The following is a 27,903-nucleotide window of genomic DNA, read 5'->3' on the forward strand; positions in this document are numbered from 1 at the left end:
CATACAGAAAAAAGTGCAGTCTTGTATTTTATTTTATTTTTATTTATTGTAATTAAATCACTGTCATCAAAACCGTCGCCATAGTTCATATCATCAGGAAGAAGCAATATCTGTTTTATTGACAACATTAAGCGCATTTTGATTATCTTGTTTATGAACGATGACACAAGGACGTGCTATTCTGATGGCACTGATACAGTTAATTTGCTTTTGGCTAAGCCACACCCTAGAATGTAGACTGACCAATCACAGCGCAGCCAAGACCGAGCTCCCACAGAGGTCCGACACTTTTTCACAGCGCTCCATTGACTTTAACACAGGCGTCTCATGTTTTGGGGACAGTTTATTTGCTGCTTTATAAAAGTTTGATAAAATTTCAGCAGGAAGAGCTGTCACAGCATAAGCCATGTTGATACCAAACCAGAGCCCAGATGAAGTTGACGGACGTAGCAACAGTAACTAAGGGGGGCGGGGCTTAGCCAAAGGTGAATTGACATATGAGATAAAATAAAGATTTTAAGCATGTTGGGTGCTTTTGTAGATAATCCATCGAGAAATGCACCAAACTGAGAAAAACTGAAGACTATATAAAGGGACGCTTTGACTAATGCAGCAGGTGGCGACAATGTTCATAAAGAGCGAATAGTCATTAAAGAAGAAGAAGAACCGGATGTGCTCAGAATTTACACTTCCTTAACAACGACGGGCTGAAGGACGCTAATGTGTCTAACGTTAGTGATTGGAGTAAAGTAACGTTAGCTTGGTCATTTATACATTATTCAATTTAATGCTAATAAAATGACAGAGTGCAAACTACTTTTAAGACACCTTTTTGATGCTAAGTGGATTACTATCTAAAGTCATCCCGAATTAACAGATATCTTCAACAAATGTCGAAGGGTGTTTTCTTTCGTGGTTTTCCATTAACGTTAGTTTTGATTGCGATTGTTTTTCCTCAAGCGACTTTTCAGAACACTGCACAACACCACTCACTGCACAACGACTCAACAAACTCTTCGGTTTCTTCTAACGTTAACGTTACAGCCGCAGCACTGAATGCCACATTTACAGATGGAAGTGCTGTTTTTCCCACTGATGCCACCACAGAGCCCATCATAAGTCCATCGGGTAAGAGGATGAATTTATATCAATAACATGCCTACATCATATTTCATCCCACAAATCAAAATAAATTCGGCCGCTTCAGCATAAATAAAAGTTTTAGTTGTTAAGGACCAACATGCCATGATCAGACGGACATTCATGTCGCGTTCTAATTCTCTTTGCATTTTCTTTTCCTACAGTGACTGATTCTACACAGAGCATCACTGATCTGACTCCATTGAGCACCGATCTGAGCCCATACCCCTTCACTTTTACTGATAACGCACCAATAATTACTAACCAGTCACGATCAACAACAGCATCGAGTAATGATTTGAGGGCAGAAACGAACTCTTCGTATCCAGCAAACTCAACCGACTCATCTGCTACACCGACATTTGCAGATGATCGAGCAGTTCTGCCTACTGATGCCACCATAGAGCCCATCACAAGCCCGTTGGGTGAGTCGAAAGAAGCTGAATCTCATAAAGCTGTTGTGCTTAAATTAACCCTATTTAGAACCATTTTTTGCAATGTAACATTATTTTCATAATAATGAGTTTGTTATATTAATATTTTCAATATTCATGTCATAATATCAATGATCCGCAAAAACGCACCATAATATCATAATATTCTCAAGTTAAGAATTGGAATAACTATGAAATTTGTGTATTTGTGAAAGAAATTCAATCAATTAAAGATTACATTGCAGTACAGACATTCATTCTAGCAGTCAGTTTATAGGTAAGTTAGATTTTTATTCAATGCTTTGGCACCATTTCCTATAAATGTGTTTGGCTCGAAGAGTGCTAATCACAAATATTGCGGTCAAACATTTATGGCATTTTGACCAATTATATATATATATATATATATATATATATATATATATATATATATATATGAATCATGGAGTTCAATTTAATAACTTTTAAGACCTTTTTTAAGACCCCTTCGATACATTTTAAGACCTCATCGCCACTTCAAGTTTTAACCATTACATCGGAGTGTCGGTGCGAATATTCAATCTGTAATTATTATTCGAAAATGATAATGAATTTATGATAAATGCCAAGCACTAACTCGCAGTTACAATTAAATGCACTGGGTGGTATATATATATATATATACAGAGAGAGAGAGAAATAGATACCCAAATATCCTTATTGAAAATTGGCATTCAAAATTAATTAACCTATAATTAATAATGAGAGAGAGAGATCCAAATGTCCTTATTGAACATTGTCATTCAAAATCGAATTAACCTAGAAATATACAAAGTTTTATGATTTTTGGGAAAAGTTCTGCACTTTCTAGGTCAAAAGAGTGACATTGATCACTGTGTTCAGTTGGTCAGATGTTCTTGCTTCCTCTGAACCTCAAGATGCTTTTTGGAATATTTTAAATCATGCTGGAGAACAATATGATCATCAGGTTTTGTTCATTATGTAGCTACAGTGCTGTTGTCATTAATGCAAAAGAGAGACACAACAAATGCTAAAACATTCTCGAATTCATGTAATAATAGCGGGAGACCGAGTATGGTTGTAACATGGGGAGAGTTGTAACACCACCAATTACACCAATCAGGGATAAGTTAAAAGTCATATGATAAGTTTTTACTCACTTCCTCCCATCCTATATGAATGGTTGTCATGGCTGAACATATGCACATGCAGATAAGTGCGAGCAAAATGTGCCCTATGCAGTTTCTGCTTCCACCAAGCCTGCACGCCAGGGTTAACAACATAAATAAATAAAATAAATAAACGTCTGAAGGGAAGTAGTAATCATGCTAGGCTTTTATTAGGGCCCAAGCCCTGAAAGGGCGCAGAGCCCTATTGTTCTTCTAAGGGTTTTTTGTTATTCTTCTTCTTCTTCTTCTTCTTCTTCTTCTTCTTCTTCTTCTTCTTCTTTATAATAAATTTTTTTTCAAGGTTTTTGCCACTTTTGGGGGCCTTAACGTGCTCAAAAACTCTTGAAACTTTGCACACTGGTCAGAACCCGCGGCCATTAGAGCCGGACTGAAGCTGGTACCCGGGCATGGCAGGGGGGCTCGACAGCGCCCCCTGGAACGGGGTTCGAAAACTTGGTCCATAAATCAAACACGCTTGCATGAAATAATATGAAACTCGGTACACTTATAGATCTCATCGGTTCATATATCCTTCATGCTCTGACTTTTTACCCCAGCCCAACAGGAAGTCGGCTATTTGGCGTAGTTTAAAAAACACATGCAATGGAATTTAAAATACTCCTCCTAGACGATTCAAACAATCACCACGAAACTCGGTGTGCATGAAGTCAAGACATGGAGGATGAAAAGTTGCGAGGGGATTTTTGATATCTCGAACGGTTTGGCCGTGGTGAGGAAACAAATTTATGGCGAATATTGAAAACAGGAAGTGTGTTATAACATCCTCATACATTAATTGATCTTGATGAAACTTCAGCAGTGTGTTTGTTGTAAGAGGCCGATCACATGGATGTGACTATTGTGAGTCAAAGTTATAGCGCCACCAACTGGCAGCAGGAAGTGTGTCACTTTCGAAATGCTTTGAAATCACCCTCTTATTTTTACCCGATTTGCTTCAAACTTCATCTGTATAATGTAAACACACGACAGATGTAGACCTGTGAAAGGATTATTGATATCTTTAATACTGTCGCCATGGCAACGCTTTAAACTTTTATATTCTTTTTGGATGCATTTGAGGCTCTTAACATGCTTCAAATTGCATGAAACTCAACATGCATTTGACATTTATTGTGTAATAGACATGTGCGAAGTTTCAGAAACGGGCGTGGTAAGGGGCTCAGTAGCGCCACCTTTAGTCAAAAATGGGGTATTAGTTTTACCTACAGTAACCAAACTCGGTACGTATATTCTTCTCTTCGATCCGGACAACTTTTTAATTTACAGTCATTAGCTCCGACCAACAGGAAGTCAGATATTTTGGTTTGAATGTGTACTGTTTGGAGCATTTTCCCTCTGCCCCTCTGCGTCTCTGTGTGTGTGTGTGTGTGTGTGTGTGTGAGGAGGGGGGCTAGTTTAGTTTAACCCTTTCTCTGCTGTGTGCAAAATCTCTGGCACTTTTGAGGGCCTTAACATGCTCGAAAACTCTTGAAATTTTGCACACAGGTCAGAACCCATTAGGGCCAGGCTGAAGCTGGGACCCGGGCGTGGCAGGGGGGCTCGACAGCGCCCCCTGGAATGGGATTCGAACACTTGTCCGTATATCAAACACGCTTGCATGAATTAATATGAAACTCGGTACACATATAGATTTAATCGGGCCGAACAACTTTCCCTGGGTCAAGTTTTACGCCAGCCCAACAGGAAGTCGGCTATTACGGGTTGATTGGAGAACGCTAGCTCTCGCATTTGAAACACTTCTCCTAGAGAATTCATCCGATGACCACGAAACTCGGTCAGCATGAAGACAAGACATGGAGGATGATAAATTGCCAGGGGATTTTTGATATCTCGAACGCTTCGGCCGTGGCGAGGAAACAAATGTATGATTAAAAAAGGATGCATAAAGTGTGTTATAACTTAGTTATAGTTTTACCTACAGTAACCAAACTCGGTACGTATATTCTTCTCTTCGATCCGGACAACTTTCTAATTTACAGTCATTAGCTCCGACCAACAGGAAGTCAGATATTGTGGTTTGAATGTGTATTTTCTCTCTCTCTGTCTCTCTGCCATTCTCTCTGTGTGTGTGTCTGTCTGTGTGGGGAGGGGAGGGGAGGGGAGGGAAGGGGAGGGGAGGGGAGGGGGGGTGTGTGTGTGTGTGATTTTGGTTGGGTGACAGTTGTAGGTTACAGTTTGACAAGAGTTTATAGTTTAACAAAAGCACAATGTTGTGTTCTGTATGAACAAAATGACGGAGTATGTTTTTATGTCTCCATTGTTCGATCGAGCCTCACACACACACACACACACACACACACACACACACACACACACACACACACACACAAACACACAGCATTCCAGCATTGCCATCTTGACATCGCAGAATGTTCATTATAGCCTTAATAAAATATAATAATAAAATAGTCAACCTTACATATAAAAATTACACTGCTCTGTTTAAATAGTCAGTTGTACAGTTTGTGCCGTTCATAGTAAGCACCGCTCCACTGTGATGTTTCCAAGCACATTTTTGCGCATTTGAAGAGGATCATTTTTCTATATTGGAACGTGAGTGTACAAAGTGTACAAAGTACAAAGCCTATAAAAAGAATAGTTTAGCATCCAAAAATGTTAATAATATATATTATTATTATTATATATATAATAATATATATGTTAAAAATAGGGGGAAAAAATAATTTACATAATATATATATATATATATATTTTTTATATATATATATATATATATATATATATATATATATATATATATATATATATATATATATATAATTAAAGCTGCAAGCAGCGATGGAGGGCCCAAGCCGGTGGCACCGCCACCCGGTGCCTTTAGTGGAACTAAAGGCACCAGGGTGGCGGTGCCACCGGCTTGGGCCCGCAATCGCTGCTTGTTTTGAGATGTTTCTTCTCCATTTAATACGATTCAACCGAGTTTGTTGGTCCACAAGCTTAGATTGGGTTTTGGCATAAACACAAGTAATCAGGCAGTAGTGTCATTCACTATTATCGATAATCATCTGATTTAATGGGTGTGAAATTGCCTGGGTTGTCAGATTTATTTAATATGCAGGTGATTAAGAAAGCAAAACGCATTATATCTGACACTTCTCACCCCTTTCATGATTCATTTCAGACTCTTGCTTCAGGATCTTTGTTACAGTGTCCCTTTAGCTAAGTCAAACAGATTTAAATTTTCATTTATACCATGTGCTGTAAATTAGCTAAATTTAAATGGGAAAAGGTTTATTTTAATGTATTATTGATGTTGCATATTTGTCTGTGTCTTGTATGTGGTGGTAAACTTCCATGCTGCAGAACAAATTGCCCCTAAGGAGGACAATAAAAAGGTTACTAAACTAAACATTGCAACAGTATACATCATTCAACTTACCCCTGTATTTGACATCAACTTATCAGGGCGGGCTGTAATATTATTGCAGAGGTTTTAATTTGTGTAAAAGGTTGTGCACTCTTGCTCAAATTCAGTGAGTTACAGATGCTGAAGCAAAAATGTTTACAACCATACCTGGTCTCCCCCTACTTTTAAATACACTTTCAAAATGTTACAAGTTTAAAAGTACATAAGTATCTTTAAAAGTATATAGGTTTAACCATTGAACTATTCCACCCTCATCACACTGGTAAGTTCAGTGTGTGTTGTCTCGCTCTTGCAGGCTGCCTGTGTGATGTCACACCTGACTTCTGTGACATTGGATGCTGTTGTGATGTCATGGACTGTGGTCTCCTGAACCTCAGCTCTGTGTTTAACAACTGTGGCCAGGATGCAGGGTAACGGCTACTGTCTGTCATTATATGTGTCCAGTAACCTTTGAATGTGCTTTAAACCGCAGATGTCTTTGTCACATAAAGGTCTGCCGTCTGTCTTGAGAGCTGGCTGATGTTGAGAACACAAATTGATCCAGCACTGGTTACTCTCACTGGAAACCTCTTTTGTGTTCAGAGAGAAGAGGGTAAATAAACCATGCATTACTGTATTTTCACCTCACTGAACTCCAGTCCTACTGATTTACTCTTACAAGATTTACTCTTGTAAAATTCTCTTAAAGGTCCCATGACATGGGGTTATTATATTATTTTATAATGTTTCATGGGTTGCCCTTATAATGTTAGTATGTTTTTTAGATAAAAAATAGTCACAATTTAGAAACAAAAGGCATTTTTCCTAGCCCAATTTTAGCCTCTGATTTGAACGCTCTGTTTGAAGGGGCGTGTCTGTGTGAGACTTCAGTGTAACCGGCCACTGCTGTGATTGGCTGACATGCTTGCATATGAAATAGCTACTTATTACATGTGAAACTCTCTGGAATACTTTTACTACAGTTATTATACGTTTTTACTATTACAGCTATCGAGATTAACAAATCGTCAGAAGTTTTTAAAGTATTTAGATCTATTTCCATCACATAAAATGTTGCCGTGATGAGCATTGAGCAGATGACAGTGTGTTGTTGATCGCGAGAATGAAGATCTTATCATTGCAACGCAGTTTCTGCACTCTCTCTGCTTTCACCAATGCAAACACGATGATGTAAATACAGTAAGAGCGATCATGTGCAGTGTAACGTGCGTCATTGATTTCATAACGAGTTTGGCAAGTGTCCAGATAAACTCGATTGCGCTGTGTGGAAAGATTGTTCTTTGATCACTTTCTGTATATAATTTATTCACAATTTACATACGATTATTTTCATCCTACTAATAGAAACAATGTGAAGTTGATATTTTAGTCACTGGCTTGACTTACTGAGGCATAAACAGCAGTATTGAACGATTTTGAGAGAAAGATTACCTGTCTGAACTTGAACAATTACACATCAGAAAGTGTTGCTTGGTAACGTTAGCTCGATCGATTTATTTTCAGACGTTCGTCGAGGCCAGCTCTGTATTGACCCAAGTTGAGGAAACAGTCGTCGGTGAAATGTATGTCGCAGACATGCAAAACTTTGGGGAGTTGTGTCGGCGCATTTCCAGAGAAAATGAAATGAATCCACTGGTTCTTCTGGGGCTTGGATGAAGGAACTAAAAAAAGGATTCAGTGTTCATTTGTACATCCAATTATTGAGCAATTATTATGCTTCGCTCGCTCAAAAGCCATGATATCTCCCGTGGACAAACTAAAATCGCGCGCACGCGTTCCTACTTCCTAGCTCATTTTCTCATAGACTGGAAATATTCTCTGGGCGGGCAAAGCAGAGAAAGGGGAGGTAACATTTCCTCCGTATGACTTCATAAGGAGGAGATTCAAGATCAGCCCGATTGAGCTTCCACTTTCTCAAAGGCAGAGAAAGATAGCAAAAGCTCGATTTACACCGATTTAAATTTCTAGAAACTTGGGGACCATACACAGGCTAGGGGAACTCATATTAATGTTAAAAATTAAGGATTTTTTTTAAGGATTTAAATTTCATGGGACCTTTAAGGCCCTGATATACTTGAAGCAAAATTGAAGAATGAACTGATGTAACGTAATTTCAAACAAAATCAGGCCAAAGAGAAGTTCGTTTCGAGGTTGAAACAGCTTGCCAAAGTGAACTTTCCAGAAAACACTGGTAAACATCTTCAAACTTGGTTACACAGAGTTGTAATTCTAATTGAAAGCAACACTTACACACTATTTTCATTTTTCAAACGGTAAAGTTGTTTGCCTTACAGCAATCTATTGTATAAAGTGCTATATAAATAAATCTGACATGATTTTACTGGAGTGCCAAAATGAACATCTTGTAATATACTAACATGTCCACATCAGTTTTCATTCGGATGACTGGAGTGGAGACCTGAAAGGCAAAACTGCATTACTGGCCTGTCAATTTTTCATCTGTTTCAAGAGACAAATACTTAGATCACCTCTCAAAAGAAGAAAAATAGATGTTAACAAACTGCAAGATTTGGCCTCTTGTGATCCAGCACCTGCAGAAGTATTTGAATCACTAAAAACAGGGACATTCTAAAACGTTTCATGTGAAAAAAGCTTGGTGTGCCCTAATGTACTAAGACAGTGAAAGGATCAAATTCAATATAATAATAATATGTTTATTTTATATAGCGCCTTTCAGAAGACTCAAGGTCGCTTTACAATAAATTACAAAAAAACATGACATAGAAACATGACATATAAACTTTGAAGGATAACATAGTAGAAAGAGGTACATATAGAATCAGAACATAGAGTCAGGGGTCGGGGAACAAGTGACAAAAATATATGTTTTAATGTGGGTTTTGAAGTCATGTAGTGATGAGAGATTACGGCTATGTATATAATGTATATATATGTATATAATATAAAACTTTTGAACAGGATGAGGATGTCCAAATTTTTCTTATTTTTGTTTAAATAAAAATATATATAATGAATTTGGTACTGTCCTTCGTAAGCAACAGAAAATACTTGTATATTTCCCGGAAGACAAATTAAATACAATTGACCTTCAAATTCAGCCCCCGGCTCTTAATGCATTGCGTTTCCTTCTAGAGCATCAGTGAATGTTTGAACCTTTTTAATTGGTGTGCTTTTTAATAAGCTTTGCTTATTCTTTATTTTCCTCTCTCTGTGCTTAGAAAAACAGCCAGCTGCTCAGACTTCCTCTGCTCGTTTTCTGCCCAAGTCCATCTATCCATTCTTACTGAGAGAGCTTACGGCCTTCAACGGTCCACAAAACAAGTTTTACAAGGTAAACTGTGATTACATGTTGCATATAGTTTTTAATTAGCATTTTGTAGCTTGTATTTAAACACCATGTCATAATCAGGGGCTGTATTCACAAAAAAATCTTAGGCTAAAAGTTGCTACTACTGGAGACCTTTGGAAGCAATGAGGGGTGTGTCTCCTATTTTTCACCTAAGAGTAATTCACAAAGCATTTTAACTCTAAAGTAGCTTCTTTTTTGTGCTAATGTTTTGAGAACATTATCAAAGACCAGATAACTTTGAACAAACATTTATTTAATGTTACTGGAATAACTTTTTTTTTTTCTTCATAACTTTGATGGATCTACGAGTGTATGATACTATGGAAGACCAATTTGAACAAGAGTAGAGTTCTAACTCAGTCAGAATATTACAATTTTACCCTATAAAATGAGGTTGTTCAATTTTTTACAGATGTTAATGTGTTACAATTTTTTTTTAAATATTTGCATCCCAGATTCCCAGCTCAAGCAAGTGCTACTGTCAACTCAAGTTACTATTAAATTCCCAAGAGATAAAAGGTGTAACATTATTAATACCCGTCTACCCCAGTGCTACCAAATCAGGTGCTTGTACAACCATCTGTAGAGTTTGTCGACAACCGGTGCCACTGTTTCTAAATGTTAGTCTAGAGCCCTCACTGGCACATCACCAAAGAGTTATTAGGCTTGTCACTGCACTGAATTGTATTAAATTTTACAAAACAGATTTTTCCCTATCATCCTTTACAGAATCCTCATTATAAACCTATATATATATATATACTGTATATATAAACCTAATAAAATGGCAAAAGCACAACAAAATTTAAAAAAAAATAATAGTAATAAATAATATATACATGTATTGCACTACTGTTACGTTACATTGGCAATGCAAATTAAAAGTATTTAACAGTGGCACTGCTGGACTTTGTCACAGGCTGATGACATCATTCTGACCTATTATGACCGTACATCCATAGTGAGCACACTTGGACAGCCATCACCAGGGCCGGCGTCATCTGCCTGCATCAACCACAATCCCGCAAGTATGGGCAAAAATGTGTAAACATTTGACCTGGTTTTTGCTCTAAATAATATGAATAGTTGTATACTGATTTATGGTTTCTTTTCCAGGGTTCTTGCGTTCAAGTTCTCTATCTTGCTCTCGTGCTGTGACAGCACAATCTTGTGCGGATGACAGGAGTTTAAATGCTCTCACTTACTACACTGGCTTCAGACTACTCAGGGTGAGACTAAAGCTCTGTTCTAAAACCTAGATAGATGTTTAGGTCAGCATCCCAATGGAAAGGCTTTTCCAAACAGGTACACTATGTAACTTTTGGCACTCTAGCGGTAAATAAACAAAATTACATACATGTATCTTGCGGAAGAACATTGTAGCCGGAGCTACTTCTCTCTATTAATGTATATGACGAGTCACGCAGGTACTGGGCTACACCGCAGCCGCTGGCGTCCCGCTCTGTCTAAAATTGTCAGAATATAAACACATAGGTGTACCGTAGTGATTCAGGATAAGACGAAAACATGGAAGATAGATTCATGGTTTACTTGCTCATTATATACAATTAGTAAGTAAAAAGTTACATAATGTACCTTTAATTATGCTGCCTTCTAAAATACCTCATCATGGCAGTACCGGATGTATTTTTTGCAGATAAGGGCAATCGCATAATGCAACTCAGTAAAAAATGCATCCAAGGTGGCAAACAAGTTGAGAAATTTATATTCCATTTAGTACCAAAAACTAATGTATAATTAAGAATGGACTATTTACCCAATATTTATATTTGCGATGCATTTTCATGCTTAGAGTTTCTGCATTTCAATGTTCTAATTCAGTCAATTATGAGGCTCTATGTCAGGATGCTGCTTTAGAAGGTAGACTCATATGTAAACATGCATGCACACTAGACACACTGTATATTATTTACCCAGATATAATTGATTCAGTTATTAATCACTTTTCTTAATGACTGAATGAATTGATCTTTTCTACTGTCGATTAATCAATCTATGTATTAATGCAAGCAAATGGCAAAAACACTGCCTATACAGTCATCAGCTGGAGTGTGCACTACAGCTTGAGCACTGAATGTTATTTCATTGCCATGTCACAAACATGGACCATTCATTTGCTTAGAATAATAATGTAAGCTCAATGTTATCAGTGTTGGAGCTTTTCTCTGTGAGTGAAGTGTTCACTACAAACTCGGTGCAACTACCCATTGTCAGAGGGGTATGCATCAACAATTTTGCCCCATGTACGAGTCTTATGGGCCGTTAAGACAAAAAAAAGAAAAAAAGTATGAGATGAATCGGCCCAAAAAGCACGTCGGCCCATTGGGAATCTCCCGGTAGTCCCGATAGCTAGTAGCCTACATGCCTGGACCGTCACACTTTAAATCCTACCAGTTGCATTTCACCACTCACTTATTTAGCTGCTGTCGCATCAATTTCCATGCCATCTAATTTTCCCTCTTTCTTTTCTATTTTTAGTCCCCCCGACAGCTTTTTTGCTTTATCCATCTTTTTCGACGCCAACTCACTACTCGTACCCGCCCGATTGCGATATTACCCCCCACCCCCCTTCTATGTCAAAATTCTATGATGGAATCTTATGAGAGCACCTACTCTAGCCTGTTAGTCCTCTACAATGTTATGCAGGTGCTGGTCATATAATTAGAATATCATCAAAAAGTTGCTTTATTTCAAGAATTCAACTTAACAGGTGAAACTAATATATTATATAGACTCATTACATGCAAAGTGAGATATTCCAAGCCTTTATTTGTTATAATTTTGATGATTATGGCTTACAGCTTATGAAACCCACGAAATCAAAATCCCAGAAAATTTGAATATTACATGAATCACACAGTAATTACACAGTAATACCATGGTCATTGAACCAGGTTTTGGTTCTTTTGGCAGTGTGGGCAGGAACAAATCCTGCTGGAAAATGAAGGAAGCATGAAGTGCTCTGAAAATGTCCTGGTAGACAGCTGCGTTGACTCTGGATTTAATAAAGCACAGTCCTCTTTTCTGATGAGAGCAAATGTTGCATCTCATTTGGAAATCAAGGTCCCAGAGTCTGGAGGAAGAGAGGAGAGGCACAGAATCCACGTTGCTTAAAGTCCAGTGTAAAATTTCCACAGTCAGTGATGGTTTGGGGTGCCATGTAGGCGGCGAGCTACATAGGCCTACCGTGCACCCCCCCCCCCCCTCCCCTCCCAACAAAACCATACTTTTTTGAAAGGTCTGGATGTGTAGAATATGAATCTGAATGTTAACATTGAAAATTTTGGGTTGCATTTTAGGCCTGTGAATAGGGAAACCCTAAAAAACGATTTTAAGCGATTTTAACACATCGAGATTGTCCTAGTCAATCAGAACAGCTTTTAGGTGACCCATTACACACTCAAACTTAACATATGATGACTTAGGTCAAATATCTACCATGCTGCTCGACCAGTTTGGTCAGATCAGTCAATTTCATCATTTTGTTGCTGCCGATGATTTCCTTGTCAATTACTCGAGATACAGCACCAAATGCCTTGAACTTGCTGCTAATAGTTCAGGCTTCTGATCGAGTCTTTTGAGATTCATGGTGAATCTTTGGTAGCATTCTCTGTGATATCCATCACCTTCTGTAATGGTGTCTGGTATAAGTTCACAGGTTACAGTCATTATGTGAGCAGATTCCAGTGGTTCAGCTAATCTCTTGTCACGTATTTCTTTCATTCTGGCTAATCTTGCATCAGAATCTGCGTTTGCCCATAATTGCACGAGTTTCGTGCCCATAATTTCACCTAAAAGCTGTTCTGATGGACTAGGCCAATCTCCACGTGTTAAAATCGTTTTATAGGGTTTCCCTATTCACAGGGCTAAAACAGGTAGTGTATCCCAAAAATGTCAATGTTAACATTCAGATTCAGATTGTACACATCCAGACCTTTCAGAAAAGCATGATTTTGTCAGGGGAAGGGGTTGGGGTGCATGATAGGCGAATCTAGGTTGTGGCCTATGCATGAAATGGGCTCATTATATCAACATAAAGCCTTACCTATGTTAATTTTAGACACCTACCAATAAGCAGCATGGTAGATATTTGACCTAAGTCATCATATGTTAAGTTTGAGTGTGTAATGGGTCACCTAAAAGCTGTTCTGATTGACTAGGACAACCTCGATGTGTTAAAATCGCTTAAAATCGTTTTTTAGGGTTTCCCTATTCACAGGCCTAAAACAGGTAGTGCAACCCAAAATTTTCAATGTTAACATTCAGATTCATATGTGCACGGTAGGCCTATGTAGCTCGCCGCCTAATGTCATCTGCTGGTGTTGGTCCACTGTGTTTTCTGAGGTCCAAGGTCAACGCAGCCGTCTACCAGGAAGTTTTAGAGCACTTCATGCTTCCTGCTGCTGACCAACTTTATGGAGATGCAGATTTCATTTCCCAACAGGACTTTGCACCTGCACACAGTGCCAAAGATACCAGTACCTGGTTTAAGGACCATGGTATCTCTGTTCTTAATTGGCCAGCAAACTCGCCTGACCTTAACCCTATAGAAAATCTAAGGGGTATTGTGAAGAGGAAGATGTGATACGCCAGACCCAACAATGCAGAAGAGCTGAAGGCCACTATCAGAGCAACCTGGGTTCTCATAACACCTGAGCAGTGCCACAGACTGACCGACTCCATGCCACGCCGCATTGCTGCAGTAATTCAGGCAAAAGGAACCCCAACTAATTATTGAGTGCTGTACATGCTCATACTTTTCATGTTCATACTTTTCAGTTGGCCAGCATTTCTAAAAATCCTTTTTTTGTATTGGTTCTAAGTAATATTCTAATTTTCTGAGATACTGAATTTGGGATTTTCATTAGTTGACAGTTATAATCATAAAAATTAAAAGAAATAAACATTTGAAATATATCAGTCTGTGTGTAATGAATGATTATAATATACAAGTTTCACTTTTTGAATGGAATTACTGAATTAAATCAATTTTTTTCATGATATTCTAATTATATGACCAGCACATTGAGGAAATGCAGAAATGCACAACAGCAGCTACATATAGATAGAGAATACAAAAAAAAGATATATTCTTATTTATTTTTTTACCATCTCTTTGGCACCCCTATGCGCCGCATATAGTGCATACACACTTTTTGTGCCACTATATTTAACCCTTTAAGTGTCACCCCCCTTTTTTTGAATATACATGAAAATGCACTTTCCGAACTTAAATGTTTGTAACTCAAGAATGCTTTGGAATATGGATGTAAGATTGGTCTTGTTTTAAAGAAGAAAATTTGCAGATTTTTGTAGAAGTGAAATAAATTAAGAAAGTAACAGAAAAAAAGTTATATAAGTTTGAGTTTATGAAAATAAAAAAAATAAAAAATTAATTATTCATATTTTATATAAAATATATTTTTTCAAAACCCTGGTGACTCTAAAACTGCACAAAAATCAAAGCCAAAAATCTGAACAAGTTGTGTTTTAAATTTTAGGTTGATATTTCAAAAAATTAGCTTTCAGTGAGATTTAGTTTGGGCGCAGTACCACACTTTTTCACTAGTTGACATTACTGCCCAAAGGGCGCCTGTATTTCCATATATGGTTTTTCTTTATTTCTAAAACATTTTCAGACCTTTTTTTCTAAAATAATTGAACAAATGCTATCTTTTGAACTCTTGGCATGAAAACAAACTGAGGTTTCTACCATTTTTTTCATGATTTTTCATGTTCATCACTATTTCAAAATAAAGGACTGAAGACCTTAGGAGTATGAAAATATTATTTTTGCAAATTGATAAATTACAGCTCCTCTGTAATATATTTTGAAAATCACCAAATATGAAAACTAGAGATTGTAAGCTTTCAAATGATATATAGTTTGTCAATATTAGTTTAGGTTTAGTATAGGATATTACTACTTTAAATATGTAATGAATTTGGGCCCACCGGTGGGCCGGTGACACTTAAGGAGTTTTAAGTACAACAAGGACTCAGTTCATCCATCAGTTTCTCTGTCATTCCAATCTGAAATCACACCGCTATATATCATGCTCTGGATTCAAAGTTAGTTTGTGAAGAAAGAGCTGTATCTGTTTTTTATATATACACATTATTATTATTATTAACATAATAAATTAATAGTAAGTACAATTCATATAAACAACTGAAATGTATTAAAATACTGTGGACTGGAAATATACCAATATTTGCATTTCTTGGCTGTATTTTAAATATAGTTTAAAGTAGACTACTTTTTTACATGATATTTGGTCTTCTCTACATGCGTTTTGCAGTATTAACTAACAATTAATTGATTCCTTTTAGTAATTTTAGATTTATAATTCATTAATAATAGTTTGAATGGTTGATTATGAATATTCCTTGAAAATAGACATCCCTGGACGTCTATTGTATGTATATTAATTATTTAGCTTTTGTCTTTTAGGTTCCCAGTGCCCAGGTGGAGAATAGTCCAGAGTTTGTTGTGAGTTGCATCAAATTATTTTAATTATCTGTAGTAAAATACTTAAAACATTTTTGACCCCAGAATCTTTCCAGACATTTTGTTTGTATTGTCTTAGATCCCAATTTCTACCCTGGGTGACTGGCCTGAACCGCTTGAGCAAAACGGCTCATGTCTGAATGTGGTATCAAAGGTCAGTGCAGACAGAGGTTGGGATGCACATATTTTTCTCAGAATGTACATGAGTGAAGTCTTTTGTTGTTCTCATAGGTGGAGTATGTGATCGAGTACACAAGCAAAGGAGAGATTGCAAAAGCTACACTGAACACAGAACTGCTGAACACAAGTATAGATACACAACTACAGCAAAAGCATGCGATTATATTCCAGGTAACTTTCATCTTGCAGAATTTGAAAATGTTAATAATAAAAATAAAATAGGGCTGATAAAAACTACATGTTTTTATTTTGTAAAATTACCCCATTCAAAAATGTACAAATGCTTGATTCTTATTACAGTGTCATTTCCTGGATGATCCATGACTGCTTTTATGTTTTATAATAGTTGTTCACGAGTCCCTTGTTTGTCCTGAGCAGTTAAACTGTTCTTCAGAAAAATCATCCAGGTCCTACACATTCTTTGTTTTTGCTGCATATTTGAACCATTTCCAACAGGGACTGTGATTTTGAGGTCCATCTTTTCACTGTAAGGGCAATTGAGAGACTCGCAACAACTATTACAAAAGGTGAAAACACTATGCTCAAGAAGGAAACAAACATTAAGAGTTTTTGAACAATGATCATTTTAAATGTGTATTATCTTGTCTTCAGTGAAATAAATATGTTCTTTAGATTCTGAAGGGTTACTAAATGGAAAGAAAGATAATACCTTTTAACAAAATAAGAAAAATGCTTTTATATTGTGACGTGTATCCGAACAGATACATTTTTTTTTTTTTTTTTTTTATAATGATAATTGTACGGGTACTTGGTTCTGTCCATTAGCTGTTGATTCGATTGTGGAAGGAAAGTCAGAATGCAAGCATCTAGTTGATTGTAAGAAAGTGTTTCCTGGAGAAGTTCAGCATGCGTCACCAGAGAGAAGTCTGTCGTTTCACCCAGAGGATAGAGATGACATTTTGATCAATTATGAGGAAAAAAATTTATCCTTTAACAATCAGCAACATTTTTAACACCTTTTGTTTGAATACCAGTTAGCCACACTCACCCACCCCATGGCCACACCCATACCTCCATCACCTCCAGAGGGGCTGAAACCTGAATCACTACTAGTTGGGTGGTTTGGTGAAAAATCACAACCTGTATCCTTTCCACTTTACTGTGAAACTGTTATTGTATCAGAGTACACTAATGGCGCTTTTCCACTGCACAGTACCAGCTCGCCTCGCCTCGACTCGCCTTTGTTTGGTTTTCCACTGTGTAAAAGTTGTACCGGTACCTGCTTCCAGGTACTTTTTTTCGTATCACCTTCAGCGAGGTTCTAAGCGAGCTGAGGCGATACTAAAACGTGACGTGACACACGGCAGACTGCTGATTGGTCAGAGAGAATCGTCACTATTCACTGCGCCATCATTGCACGCGCCAGACGGAGTATCCTGAATAACCCCGGCATTTTTAAATAGTTTTGCCAGAGATTGCGTGATATACCCATTACTATCTTATGTAAAACAGCATACACTCGATTTCCTCCATTGTCCTGTGAGTGTGTGGGTAGCGGGTGTGTGTCGCGTCGCTATGATGACCAGGTCCTATTGTGGAGGTACTATCTGCAATGGAAAACGGAGCGAAAAGCGAGCCGAGCCAAGACGAGGCGAGTCGAGCTGGTACTGGTAATGGAAAAGCGCCATTATTCATCTTTTTTTGAGGTTAAATCAAATAGACTGAGTGTGATTATTTTTGTATAGCACACATTCATTGGCATGGTGTGCCTACAGTTTGTTGGAGAATGAATGATAGAGAAATGATGTCAGAGCATCTGCTGATATAATGTCCATCAAACAGTCTAGCTACACGATTTTCTTATTCAGAAAATGGTCAAATCTGACTGCCCAAAATTTGCAGACCGGCTCTGACTTTTATTGACTTGTCCAGACTGCAAATTAGAATTGTATATTCCAACCTTTAAAGGAATAGTTAACCAAAAAATTAAAATGAAGCCATCATTTACTCACCCTGGTGTTGTTCTAATGCCTGCTTCTGCTCGTCCATATAATGGCAGTGATTAGCAACCAGCAGTAAGCTAAAAGCTTTTAAACAATTTCCTTGTGGGGTAAGAAAAAAAGAACAAAGGAAAGAAAGAAACAATTGCATAAAGCAGGAAAACAACATCTGAGTAAGTAAATTAGTAAAAAAAAAAATTGTTGGGGTGAACTAACCCTTTAATCTATTCTAACTAATGCAAACCAAATTGTGTCCAAATTTCAAATGCCATGTTTCTTTGCATAATTTTGTTAAGAGATATATTGTCAGAGCAGATATTTACACCACCTGCACAGTACTTGGCTTTAGGAGAGGATTTAATGTAAATTCTTTGACATTTGCTGAAGTTGAAAGTTTTGGGGTTGTCTGAGGATGGAGGGTGTTCTGCTGATCTCGGTAATCGGACCCCTGTTCTTTTCAAACAAAACACTGTGACTGGCTGCAGCTTCAGGTATTACACCAATTTACTACGTCATAACTTTTTACCACTTAAAGCTTGAAGACATGATGTTAACATATATGACCAAACCAACAACATAAAAGGTTCTATTTTGATTCCTGTCGTCTTTTTTATTTGTCTTAGATCTTTGTCCAGTGACTGTGGCGTGTTGCGGGCTGAGCTTTTGGGTATTTTAGCAGGGGTTACAGTGCCTGATATGATCAGTATGACTGCAGGCTCTCAGACAGACCAGAGTCGAGTCATTTCACAAGACTGCTCCACACCAGCTTCAGTGAGTTACAATACTCTGTTGCATATTGGTTGACACTTTGTCAATGATGTGCAGTTTAATTAGATTAATTAATTAATCGACACAGTGTAATTAAGTTATAATTTGATTTTAAAAAATGAATCGCTTGACAGCCCTAAAATATAGAATATCCCAAATATGTTAACAAGCTTATTTGTAAATGTTTCAGGAAGCATGTGAGACGGGTTGTCTCCTGCCCGTGTCTCTATCATTACAGGTGCTCTGGGCTCAGAGGGGCCTCAGGGCCCTGCCACAGAACCACATTTTGGGGGCCAAATTCATCTTTGGCTGTCAGAGATTAAAGGTAAGCATAATGTTACTGTTGAGCCCTGAAATACTGACATGTTTTTCATGTGTACTTTTTCAAGAACTACTTTGTTTTTCCTGCATATAAACATTTCATTTGTACAAATATCTATGTAACATGTTTTGATTGAGCAGTTCACATGAATTAGGGTCTTCTTCTTGCCTCTAGTGCCCCCTCCGGTCTTCTGTCTCATTGACCACTGAGGTGATGTTCTCTGATGCCACAGTTTACCCAGAAGCCCCTGGGGGGGAGCGTCAACCTGAATGGAAGTTTCCATTTGATTTTTTTTCCAGAGGGGTTGGAGAGTTTGATCAAGAGTAAATCAAACTTTGGTACCAGCAAATGATGAAAGAGTTTCTCAGAGGGGATTCAAAAAGGGGATTTGGTTTGATGCTGTTTGTGTCAATCAACACTCGTAAAGCTTGAAAGATACCACAGTTGTAAATAGTTCCTCATTTTAAATAAAGATGTTTTAGTTGTTGTTTTTCTCTCACTTTTATTGACTTTCACTGTTGAATTATTTTGCATAATACACCATTTTGATCATTCTTAAGAGACTCCAACAGTCTTACTACGATTCCTGTGTTTGTTTCTGTGCACATAGTTAAACAGATGAACTATGGCTGCTGGGGTGATTCCTGACAGACGGGCAGCAGCTCCCAACTGAAAATCAAAACACAATGAGTTACTATTTAATATTAAGATTTTAAGAGATTGTTTACACCTGATTTTAAGATCGGACAGTCTGATCACAAGCGGTCAGCTTGGATACGCTTAATGCAGGTATCCAAAAAATGTTTTGGATTATCACTGAAACCACATACAAAGGTAGCCACACACAAAAAGGTATTATGCAGCTTTAAACGAATGCTGCGTTTACACTTGGCATTAACATGCGACCTGTATCTGGATGTTGTCTACATACACATTGAAAAGACAAGTGTAAACGCGCTTCTGATCGGAATGTTATCCGATCAGCGTGTCCAGTTTCGGAGGTAGTCGAGGACGCATTGTGATCGGATCTCAGTGTAATGTAAACGCAATCCAGCCATCGTGTCTGCATTCACAGGTGGGCGTCATAGAAATCCCCGCCCAGTCTCCCCACGTGGCTGTCAGAAAATAAATGATCGATGATGTGACTTAACCATGGTTATTTTTGTATGATCAACTCTTGAAATATTCCTTCATTCAAAAAACGTAATTTGATTTAAGGATGGAGATTGCACAGGAAAGTAAAGTGAGTGAGTGAAAGCAATTGGGACATTGCTTAATTAGTATAATCTTTACTCTTATTGGTGTCGTGCTACAGACCTAATTTAAATATTATGCAGGAAACAGAAATCCGATCTGTTATCCAGATAGAGAGGCTACTTAATATGAACAAATGTAAACGCACGGTGTTCTGATTGGCTAATGATCTGATCTGCTTGATCGGATCATGGTGATCGCATGTTAATGCCAAGTGTAAACGCAGCCGAAAAGTGCACACATTTATGCACAAGCCCTCACAGAACCTCTCCAGTCTGAAAATCACCATGCACTGACCCAGATCATGTGAAGCACATGTTACCCAAGTTACCCAGGTATTCCACTACAACAACTGAACACTCATGTTTGTGCTTAGATCAAATTTCTGGACGTTTATCTGAAAGAATGGTGCACAACTGTGTCTGCCTCAGTGATGCAGTTAAGCAGCAAATACACATTTTCTAGTTCAGTTTTGAGAAGCATTTGATACTGAAATGGTGCTCAGTCTCACCTGCCCACTTGTGATCAGATCAACCCAGACAAATCTTAATAGCAGGTTGAAGCAGGCCTAAAATAAGGGCTTTCTGTGAATACCACACACATAACACTTAATACAATAAATCATTTCTATTAGTTTGTTTGTTGTACAGTTGGACTATTCATTTGTTGGAAACATCAGTCATTGATAACAAGTAGCTGCTAAAAAATGTGCTGAATACAACAAAGCTCACTACAGATGCTGTATCCCACAATGCATTTTTAACATCTGTTCTTGGCTCGATTTGTTAGACTGCAAATGTGATTTTTTTTTTTTAATACAAAAACAAATCAAATATTGAATAAATGTGAACGCTTTAAACTAGATAAAGTTTTAAATAGTGAATAAACCAATGCCATGAGGCTCTTGTGACAACGATATAGAATACTTCTGTTTGAAATGGTTTAGTTGCATACCATTTCAAATATTACTTTTTAAAAATAATAATAGAACCTAGGGTACTAGACAGGTTATACTACACTATAAGCGGTACACTAGTATTCTGCTTAGACTCCTGTCGAAGCCAGTGAATCTTTACAAAGAATTCTGGTTTCCTTGTTCAGTAGTTGGTTCATAAATACAAATGCTGAAAATGTCAGTATCAAACCGCATTCATCCCAAGAATCTCCAACTATGTAATAATACAGTGAAATACAGAATTAACCAGCACGACATAACTTGCATTAAAGATACAAAGAATGTAAGGTGAAGCGAATCATTTCTGTGTCACTTCTTGTGGCAACAAATTGACAATAATGACTGGATTTTTACATTTTGTGCAGCTTGCCCATGTAAAACTAAACTAATCTAAATCACCAAAGTACTAGAGTGGTGGTCAGATGTGTCCGGCCCGAGAGTGTATCTCAGTCAGTGTGCTGCTCTGCCATTTCTAGGGCTGTCAGATCACTTAAAGGGGTGGTTGAGTATAATTTCACTTTTCTAACTTTAGTTTGTGTGTAATGTTGCTGTTTGAGCATAAACAACATCTGCAAAGTTACAAAGTTCAAAGCAAAGGGAGATATTTGCTTTTAAAGAAAACGACAACAAACTTGTTTTAGTTTTAAAAACTACAACAAACGGCTGGTATGGACTACACGACATTCATCACGGGTAAGTGACATCACCAACCCTAAAATTTACATAAACCCCGCCCCCGGGAACACGCAGTCCATGTTGAGAAGAGGAAGTGAGCACATTTGTGAGTCAGCTCAAACTGTAGCATCCATCTTTTCACATGCAATAGAAAGTCACTGTGTGCATCTCACAACAGTTCCTATACGAGCGATTTATAGATTATCATGGCAGAATATGCTAATCGAAGATAGTTAACTCCACATCAGCAACAAATTCATCAACTAACGATTCAGAGACGTCCTGTTGCAATCTACATGTTGTCACTTCTTCTTGAGTCTCTCCATCTTTGTCTGACTCCGTTTAAACATAAAAGGCAGAACAGTTTCTGTTCTTTTAGTGTGTTACCTGCGTGAGGTAAATGCTTTCAGTGTGTGTCTGCTAACAAACACCAGCTCTTGAAACCCCACCCTCTGTGTCGGGAGCAGCAGCTCATTTGCATTTAAAGGGCCAGACACAAAACTGTGCGTTTTTGCTAACCCTCAAAAAGTGACAAATTTAACATGCTATATAAAAATATCTGTGGTGTATTTTGAGCTAAAACTTCACACACGCTCTGGGGACATCAGAGATGTATGTTACATCTTGTGAAAAGGGCATTATACCACCCCTTTAAGCCCCTTTCACACCGAGCGTTGATCACAGAAAATTGCCATAGAATTGCTAGAGTGCCTTCTGTATGACTGCAAACATGTCCCGGGATTGATCCAAAATCACAAATCACAGATCCCGGGACACATTATCATGAAAACACATGATTTGAAGTATGATTCGTGTCCGTTAAATACTTGGGGTCTGGTCAAATCTTGTGCCACTAGTGTCACAGAAATTGCACGCTTCACCTTTATAGTGTGGGTCCTTACTGTGCTCGGTCGTATGCTATCCAGAATCTCTCTGACCTCCTGAGAGAGGGACACGGGTAGAGTCAGATAGTCAATGTCCTCTGGCAAATATAGACTCTCCTCCGCTTGTATTCTCTCTATCTCTTTCCTCTGCTTCTCACAGTGTGGACCATAAATAGCTACAGGAACAGACCGAAGTAACCGTTGCACATTAATGAAGTTCTGCAGGTGCCATTTCAGTTCACACATACAGTTGTGATCAAAAGTTTACACACACCTTGCAAAATCTGTAAAATGTTAATTATTTTAACAAAATAAGGATTAGACAAAATACATGTTATTTTTAATTTAGTACTATTCTGAACACTTTTGAACAGGATGAAGACGTGTAAGTTTTTACTTATTTTGTTCCTTCAGAAGATACTTGCATGTTTCCCAGACAACAAAATAAGTACAATTTACCCTGATCTTTAAATGCAAAAAGTTTTCTTGATGTGTCGTGTTTTCATCTGGAGCATCTTTGAATGTTTGAACCTTTTGTAATAGTTGCATATGAGTGCCTCAGTTGTCCTCAGTGTGAAAAGATAGTCACGGCTGGAAAGGGTTAAAATATGCAAAAGCTGCTGGAAAACCAAAGAATTTGCGGGACCTAGAGGATTTTTTTATGTAAAAAAAAAAAAGAAATAACATGTATTTTGTATGATCCCTCTTATTTTGATAACATAATTAACATTTTGCAGATTCTGCAAGGGGCATGTAAACTTTTGAGCATGACTGTACCTGCCATTAGTTACAAAATTCTGGTTCTATGGAGTATGGTAACAAAACGCAACAATAATGTTTTGGAATGTTATATTACCTTCGGCTTTCAGTCTCTCTGAAAATTCTAGATACAGGCCAGAGAGTTCTGGGAAGGCAGATGCTAGCATCTGGAAAGAAACCTCTTTGTACTGCAGCATGTCCACTCCACTGAAACAGAAACTGGCACTTTCAGGTCTATAGTTATTTATTATCATTTTAGACACTGGGGAAGATATCAATGATGAGATTAAACTGACAAATCAATAATTTGCATGTGGACACTATAATAAACTTGTGTATGTAATATTTTAAACTAAGTTGATAAAAGACTTAGGTCTTACTTGAGAATGGAACTCTTAGTCTCGCTGATGTTAACATCTCCCAGTTTGTACTTCCAGCGAGAGGCAGAGAGATGTATGGACTTCAAGGCAGATAAAGCATCATTCAAACTCACTTGAACCCGAAGAGCTTCATTATAGCGCTGCTCAGACACGCAGCCAAATTCCTCAAAACCTGTAAATAATAAACAGTGTCATATATATGGAAACAAACTGAAATACCAGCCATATATCATGACAGACCAGTGTATTGGTTATTAGTTTGGCCTTACAATAGTAACAAACCAGTTTATTGGCCATATATTTATTAACAGACGTTTGAGAGTCATTAACCCCTCTTGTGTGTGGAACTATATGCCACAGATACAGGGTATGACATAGTGATGTATGAGGATGTGTCCTAGTCTCACTACTAATTTAAAAATTTAAAACTAGCATTAGCGGCCTGGGCTTCTCATGAAAAGTCAGCAAGATTGTGTGATTACTTGTAAAAAGCAGTTCAACAAACAAGATATCAACATCGGTTGACTTATATTTTATATACAGTATTACTAGTTACTTTGCTCTGTCAATGAAAATAGTTCCAAACTAAGAAGACAGCTGAACCAATGCAACCACTGTGGCATTTAATTCCTGAACAAATCCGTTGAGTGAATGATTTAAACAATTCCCTCATAACATATTTTTATGAGGATTTAACCTGAAGGAAGAGTCACTGTAAAATCCCCACCACAAATGCTCAGACAGTCTGACTGGAACAAACACAGACAAGCAGAGTGATACAAACAGTGAAAAGCTCCAGTTGTGATGGACTGTTATATCAGTACTCCTGGAATGCAAGATATTCCCTTTTTACACGATGATCTTTCAAATCTTACGGTACCTCTGAGAGTGAGTCGTAGGTCAGCATTGTCTGGTCTGAGGGCGGTTCTGAACTCAGCCCTGCTTGTGAACATACGGTATGGCTCTGTCACTCCACGACCAATCAGATCATCAATTAGAACTCCGATGTAGCTCTGAGTGCGTGAGAGGGACACCGGGGGCTTAGAGAGAGATGTCCGACCTGCATTGACCCCAGCCCACAAACCCTTAACAGAGAACAGAAAAAGTTTTTATTTTATTTATAAAGTAAAATTAAAAACAACAGTTAGTTGACCAATGTGCTGTACCCTTTTTAAACATATGCACACAAAAAAACCCACTTGCAAATTAATTGTGAAGACATTTGTAATGTTGCAAACGACCATTTCAATTTTAAATAAATGCTCAAACATTCATGCAGTCCTTTTTTTCTATGTTTCAGATACTCAGCTTGATTTTCACATCATGCTTTCTTCCCAAAGGTGTTATTGGTTTGTAGGACAACTGTTACAGACCTTGCGATCAAACTGTTCCCACATCAGCTCAATATTCTGCTATAGTATCGCAATATACAGTACACTATAGAACCCAGAGAAACAGCTCCATTCATTCTGATATAGATCTCTGATATAGGAGAGGAAGTTTGTCTAAACTTGTAAAATTGTACTCTTTTAAAAAGGCATCGGAAATAATACCGTATATAAGACGAGGTTTTTGTCCTAAAAATAGGCTGAAAAATGGGGGGTCGTCTTATATTCACGATATAGACAAAATCACGGGGGGAAAGGGAGAAAGAACAACGGAATTAATATAAAATAGTGACTTAAACGCGATCCATTAAGACAAAACCAGCTTTCCCTTCCAAGATGTTAATCTGCACAAAAATCCTGATAATCGAGCCGTCGTCTGATGAAAGATGATGCCGTTTTGTCCAATGACTGAACCCTTTTAGTCTGAGGCATGATGCCTTGTCTTCATATGGCTGAGGTCTGAGTATGTCCTAAAATGTACACCGTACTTTTGAGATTTGTGCTGGCTACTGTATACAGGCCACCAGGGCACCATACAGACTTTATCAAAGAATTTGCTGACTTTCTATCATTAATATTGGCTGCAGATAAAGTACTAATTGTTGGTGATTTTACTATACACATAGATAATGAAAAAGATGCATTGGGAATGGCATTTAAAGACATTGTAAACTCAATTGGAGTTAGACAACACGTGTCAGGACCTACTCATTGTGGTAATCATACTAACTAATACCACATGGAATAGATGTTGATGCCGTTGAAATACTGCAGCAGAGCGATGACATCTCAGATCATTATCTAGTCTCATGTAAATTACATTTAGCCAAGGCTGCAAAGCCGACTCCGTGTTATAAATATGTTAGACCTTTCACTTCTGCCACTAAAGATTGCTTTATCAATAATCTTCCTAATCAGTTTCATCATCTCAGCATCCCGGATAGCTTAGAAGAACTTGATATTGCAACAGAAACTTTTAACTATCTCTTTTCCAGCACTTTAGACACAGTTGCTCCGTTGCGCTTAAAGAAGATTAAAGAACATAGTCCAACACCGTGGCACAACGAGCACACTCAGGCCCTTAAGAGAGCAGCCAGAAAAATGGAGCGCAGCTGGAAGAAAACAAAACTAGAGGTGTTTCGGATTTCATGGAAGGAGAGCTCGATTGCACACAGAGAGGCTTTAAAAGCTGCTAGATCTGCTTATTTTTCAACCCTATTAGAAGAAAATAAACATAATCCTAGGTATTTTTTTGAAACAGTGGCCAAACTAACGAAAAAGCTTCAAACCCAGAAGTTTCCAAGCAACACAGCAGTAATGACCTTATGAACTTCTTCACTTATAATTTTGTCCCTGATATTATCAATCTTATAACTATGCAACCGTCTACTACAGTATCGCATCAGGGAGTGCATTGTAGTCTCTCTGAGGAATTTTTTTTATTAATTTATTGCTATAGGAGAGGAAGAATTTTGCAAACTCGTTAAATCATCTAAATCAACAACTTGTATGTTAGACCCTATACCGACTAAGCTGCTGAAAGAGATGCTTCCAGAGGTCATAGATCCTCTTCTTAATATCATTAATTCATCTTTGTCTCTAGGATACGTACCAAAATCCTTTAAGCTGGCTGTGATTAAACCGCTTGTTAAAAAAACGCAACTTGATCCTACAGAATTAGTCAATTACAGGCCGATCTCGAATCTGCCTTTTCTGTCAAAGATACTAGAAAAAGCAGTATCCTCACAACTGTGTTCCTTTCTAGAAAGAAATTATATCTGCGAGGATTTTCAGTCCAGATTTAGACCGTACCATAGTAACAAGACAGCTCTCTTATCCGATCGTGGTTGTATCTCTCTATTAGTATTACTTGATCTTAGTGCTGCATTTGACACTATGTGTTGACCACAACATTCTTTTAAATAGACTCGAACATTATGTTGGCATTAGTGGAATTGCACTAGCATCAGTTTGTAGCAGTAAATTAAGAGATGTCTTATCGATCACAAGTTCAGTATGGCGTACCACAAGGCTCAGTACCAGAACTAGGAAGTATTAAAGCCCCGTTCTGTCAACACTGCATTGGCTCCCTATTAAACATTGTATACATTTTAAAATATTGCTGATTACTTACAAAGCACTAAATGGTTTAGCTCCCCAGTACTTGAGCGAGCTCTTAACGCATTATAGTCCTTCACGTCTATTGCGATCTCAAAATTCCGGCCAGTTAATAATACCTAGAATATCACAATTGACTGCTGGCGATAGATCCTTTTCCTATTTAGCACCAAAACTTTCTTCTTACCATTGTCCGGGAAGCAGACACACTCTGTCAGTTCAAAGCTAGATTAAAGACACATCT

The 27,903-nt window shown here is 37.8% G+C and overlaps 2 protein-coding genes across 4 annotated transcripts in view; one reads left to right on the top strand and one right to left on the bottom strand.

The window, feature by feature from the left end:
• Positions 1-555: 555 nt before the first annotated feature.
• Positions 556-19,733, top strand: LOC306989450 (tectonic-3-like). Of its 3 annotated transcripts, XM_079595204.1 has the most exons (16): positions 560-749; positions 961-1,128; positions 1,305-1,565; positions 6,448-6,562; positions 6,644-6,744; positions 9,353-9,465; positions 10,403-10,511; positions 10,600-10,712; positions 15,959-15,997; positions 16,095-16,169; positions 16,247-16,366; positions 17,191-17,298; positions 18,544-18,647; positions 18,780-18,927; positions 19,115-19,249; positions 19,421-19,733. In XM_079595204.1, exons 4-16 carry the CDS (start codon positions 6,504-6,506, stop codon positions 19,571-19,573), a joined length of 1,377 nt encoding a protein of 458 aa, XP_079451330.1. In that variant the 5' UTR covers positions 560-749; positions 961-1,128; positions 1,305-1,565; positions 6,448-6,503; the 3' UTR covers positions 19,574-19,733. The 3 variants fall into 3 exon arrangements, with proteins under 3 accessions (XP_079451329.1, XP_079451328.1, XP_079451330.1); XM_079595202.1 differs by having other exon boundaries at positions 557-1,128; XM_079595203.1 differs by lacking the exons at positions 6,448-6,562; positions 6,644-6,744 and having other exon boundaries at positions 556-1,128.
• Positions 19,734-19,739: 6 nt separating this feature from the next.
• mto1 (mitochondrial tRNA translation optimization 1) overlaps positions 19,740-27,903 on the bottom strand; it is a 43,184-nt gene continuing 35,020 nt past the window's right edge. The window contains exons 10-14 of the mRNA XM_079595198.1: positions 25,034-25,238; positions 24,154-24,325; positions 23,871-23,980; positions 23,033-23,190; positions 19,740-19,915 (exon numbers count right to left, since the gene is read on the bottom strand). Coding sequence (XP_079451324.1) covers positions 19,802-19,915; positions 23,033-23,190; positions 23,871-23,980; positions 24,154-24,325; positions 25,034-25,238 — 759 coding nt within the window. The 3' untranslated portion in view covers positions 19,740-19,801. The remainder of the gene's footprint in view (positions 19,916-23,032; positions 23,191-23,870; positions 23,981-24,153; positions 24,326-25,033; positions 25,239-27,903) is intronic.

Source organism: Phoxinus phoxinus (genome assembly GCF_949152265.1).
Source record: "Phoxinus phoxinus genome assembly, chromosome: 21".
NCBI lineage: Eukaryota > Metazoa > Chordata > Actinopteri > Cypriniformes > Leuciscidae > Phoxinus > Phoxinus phoxinus.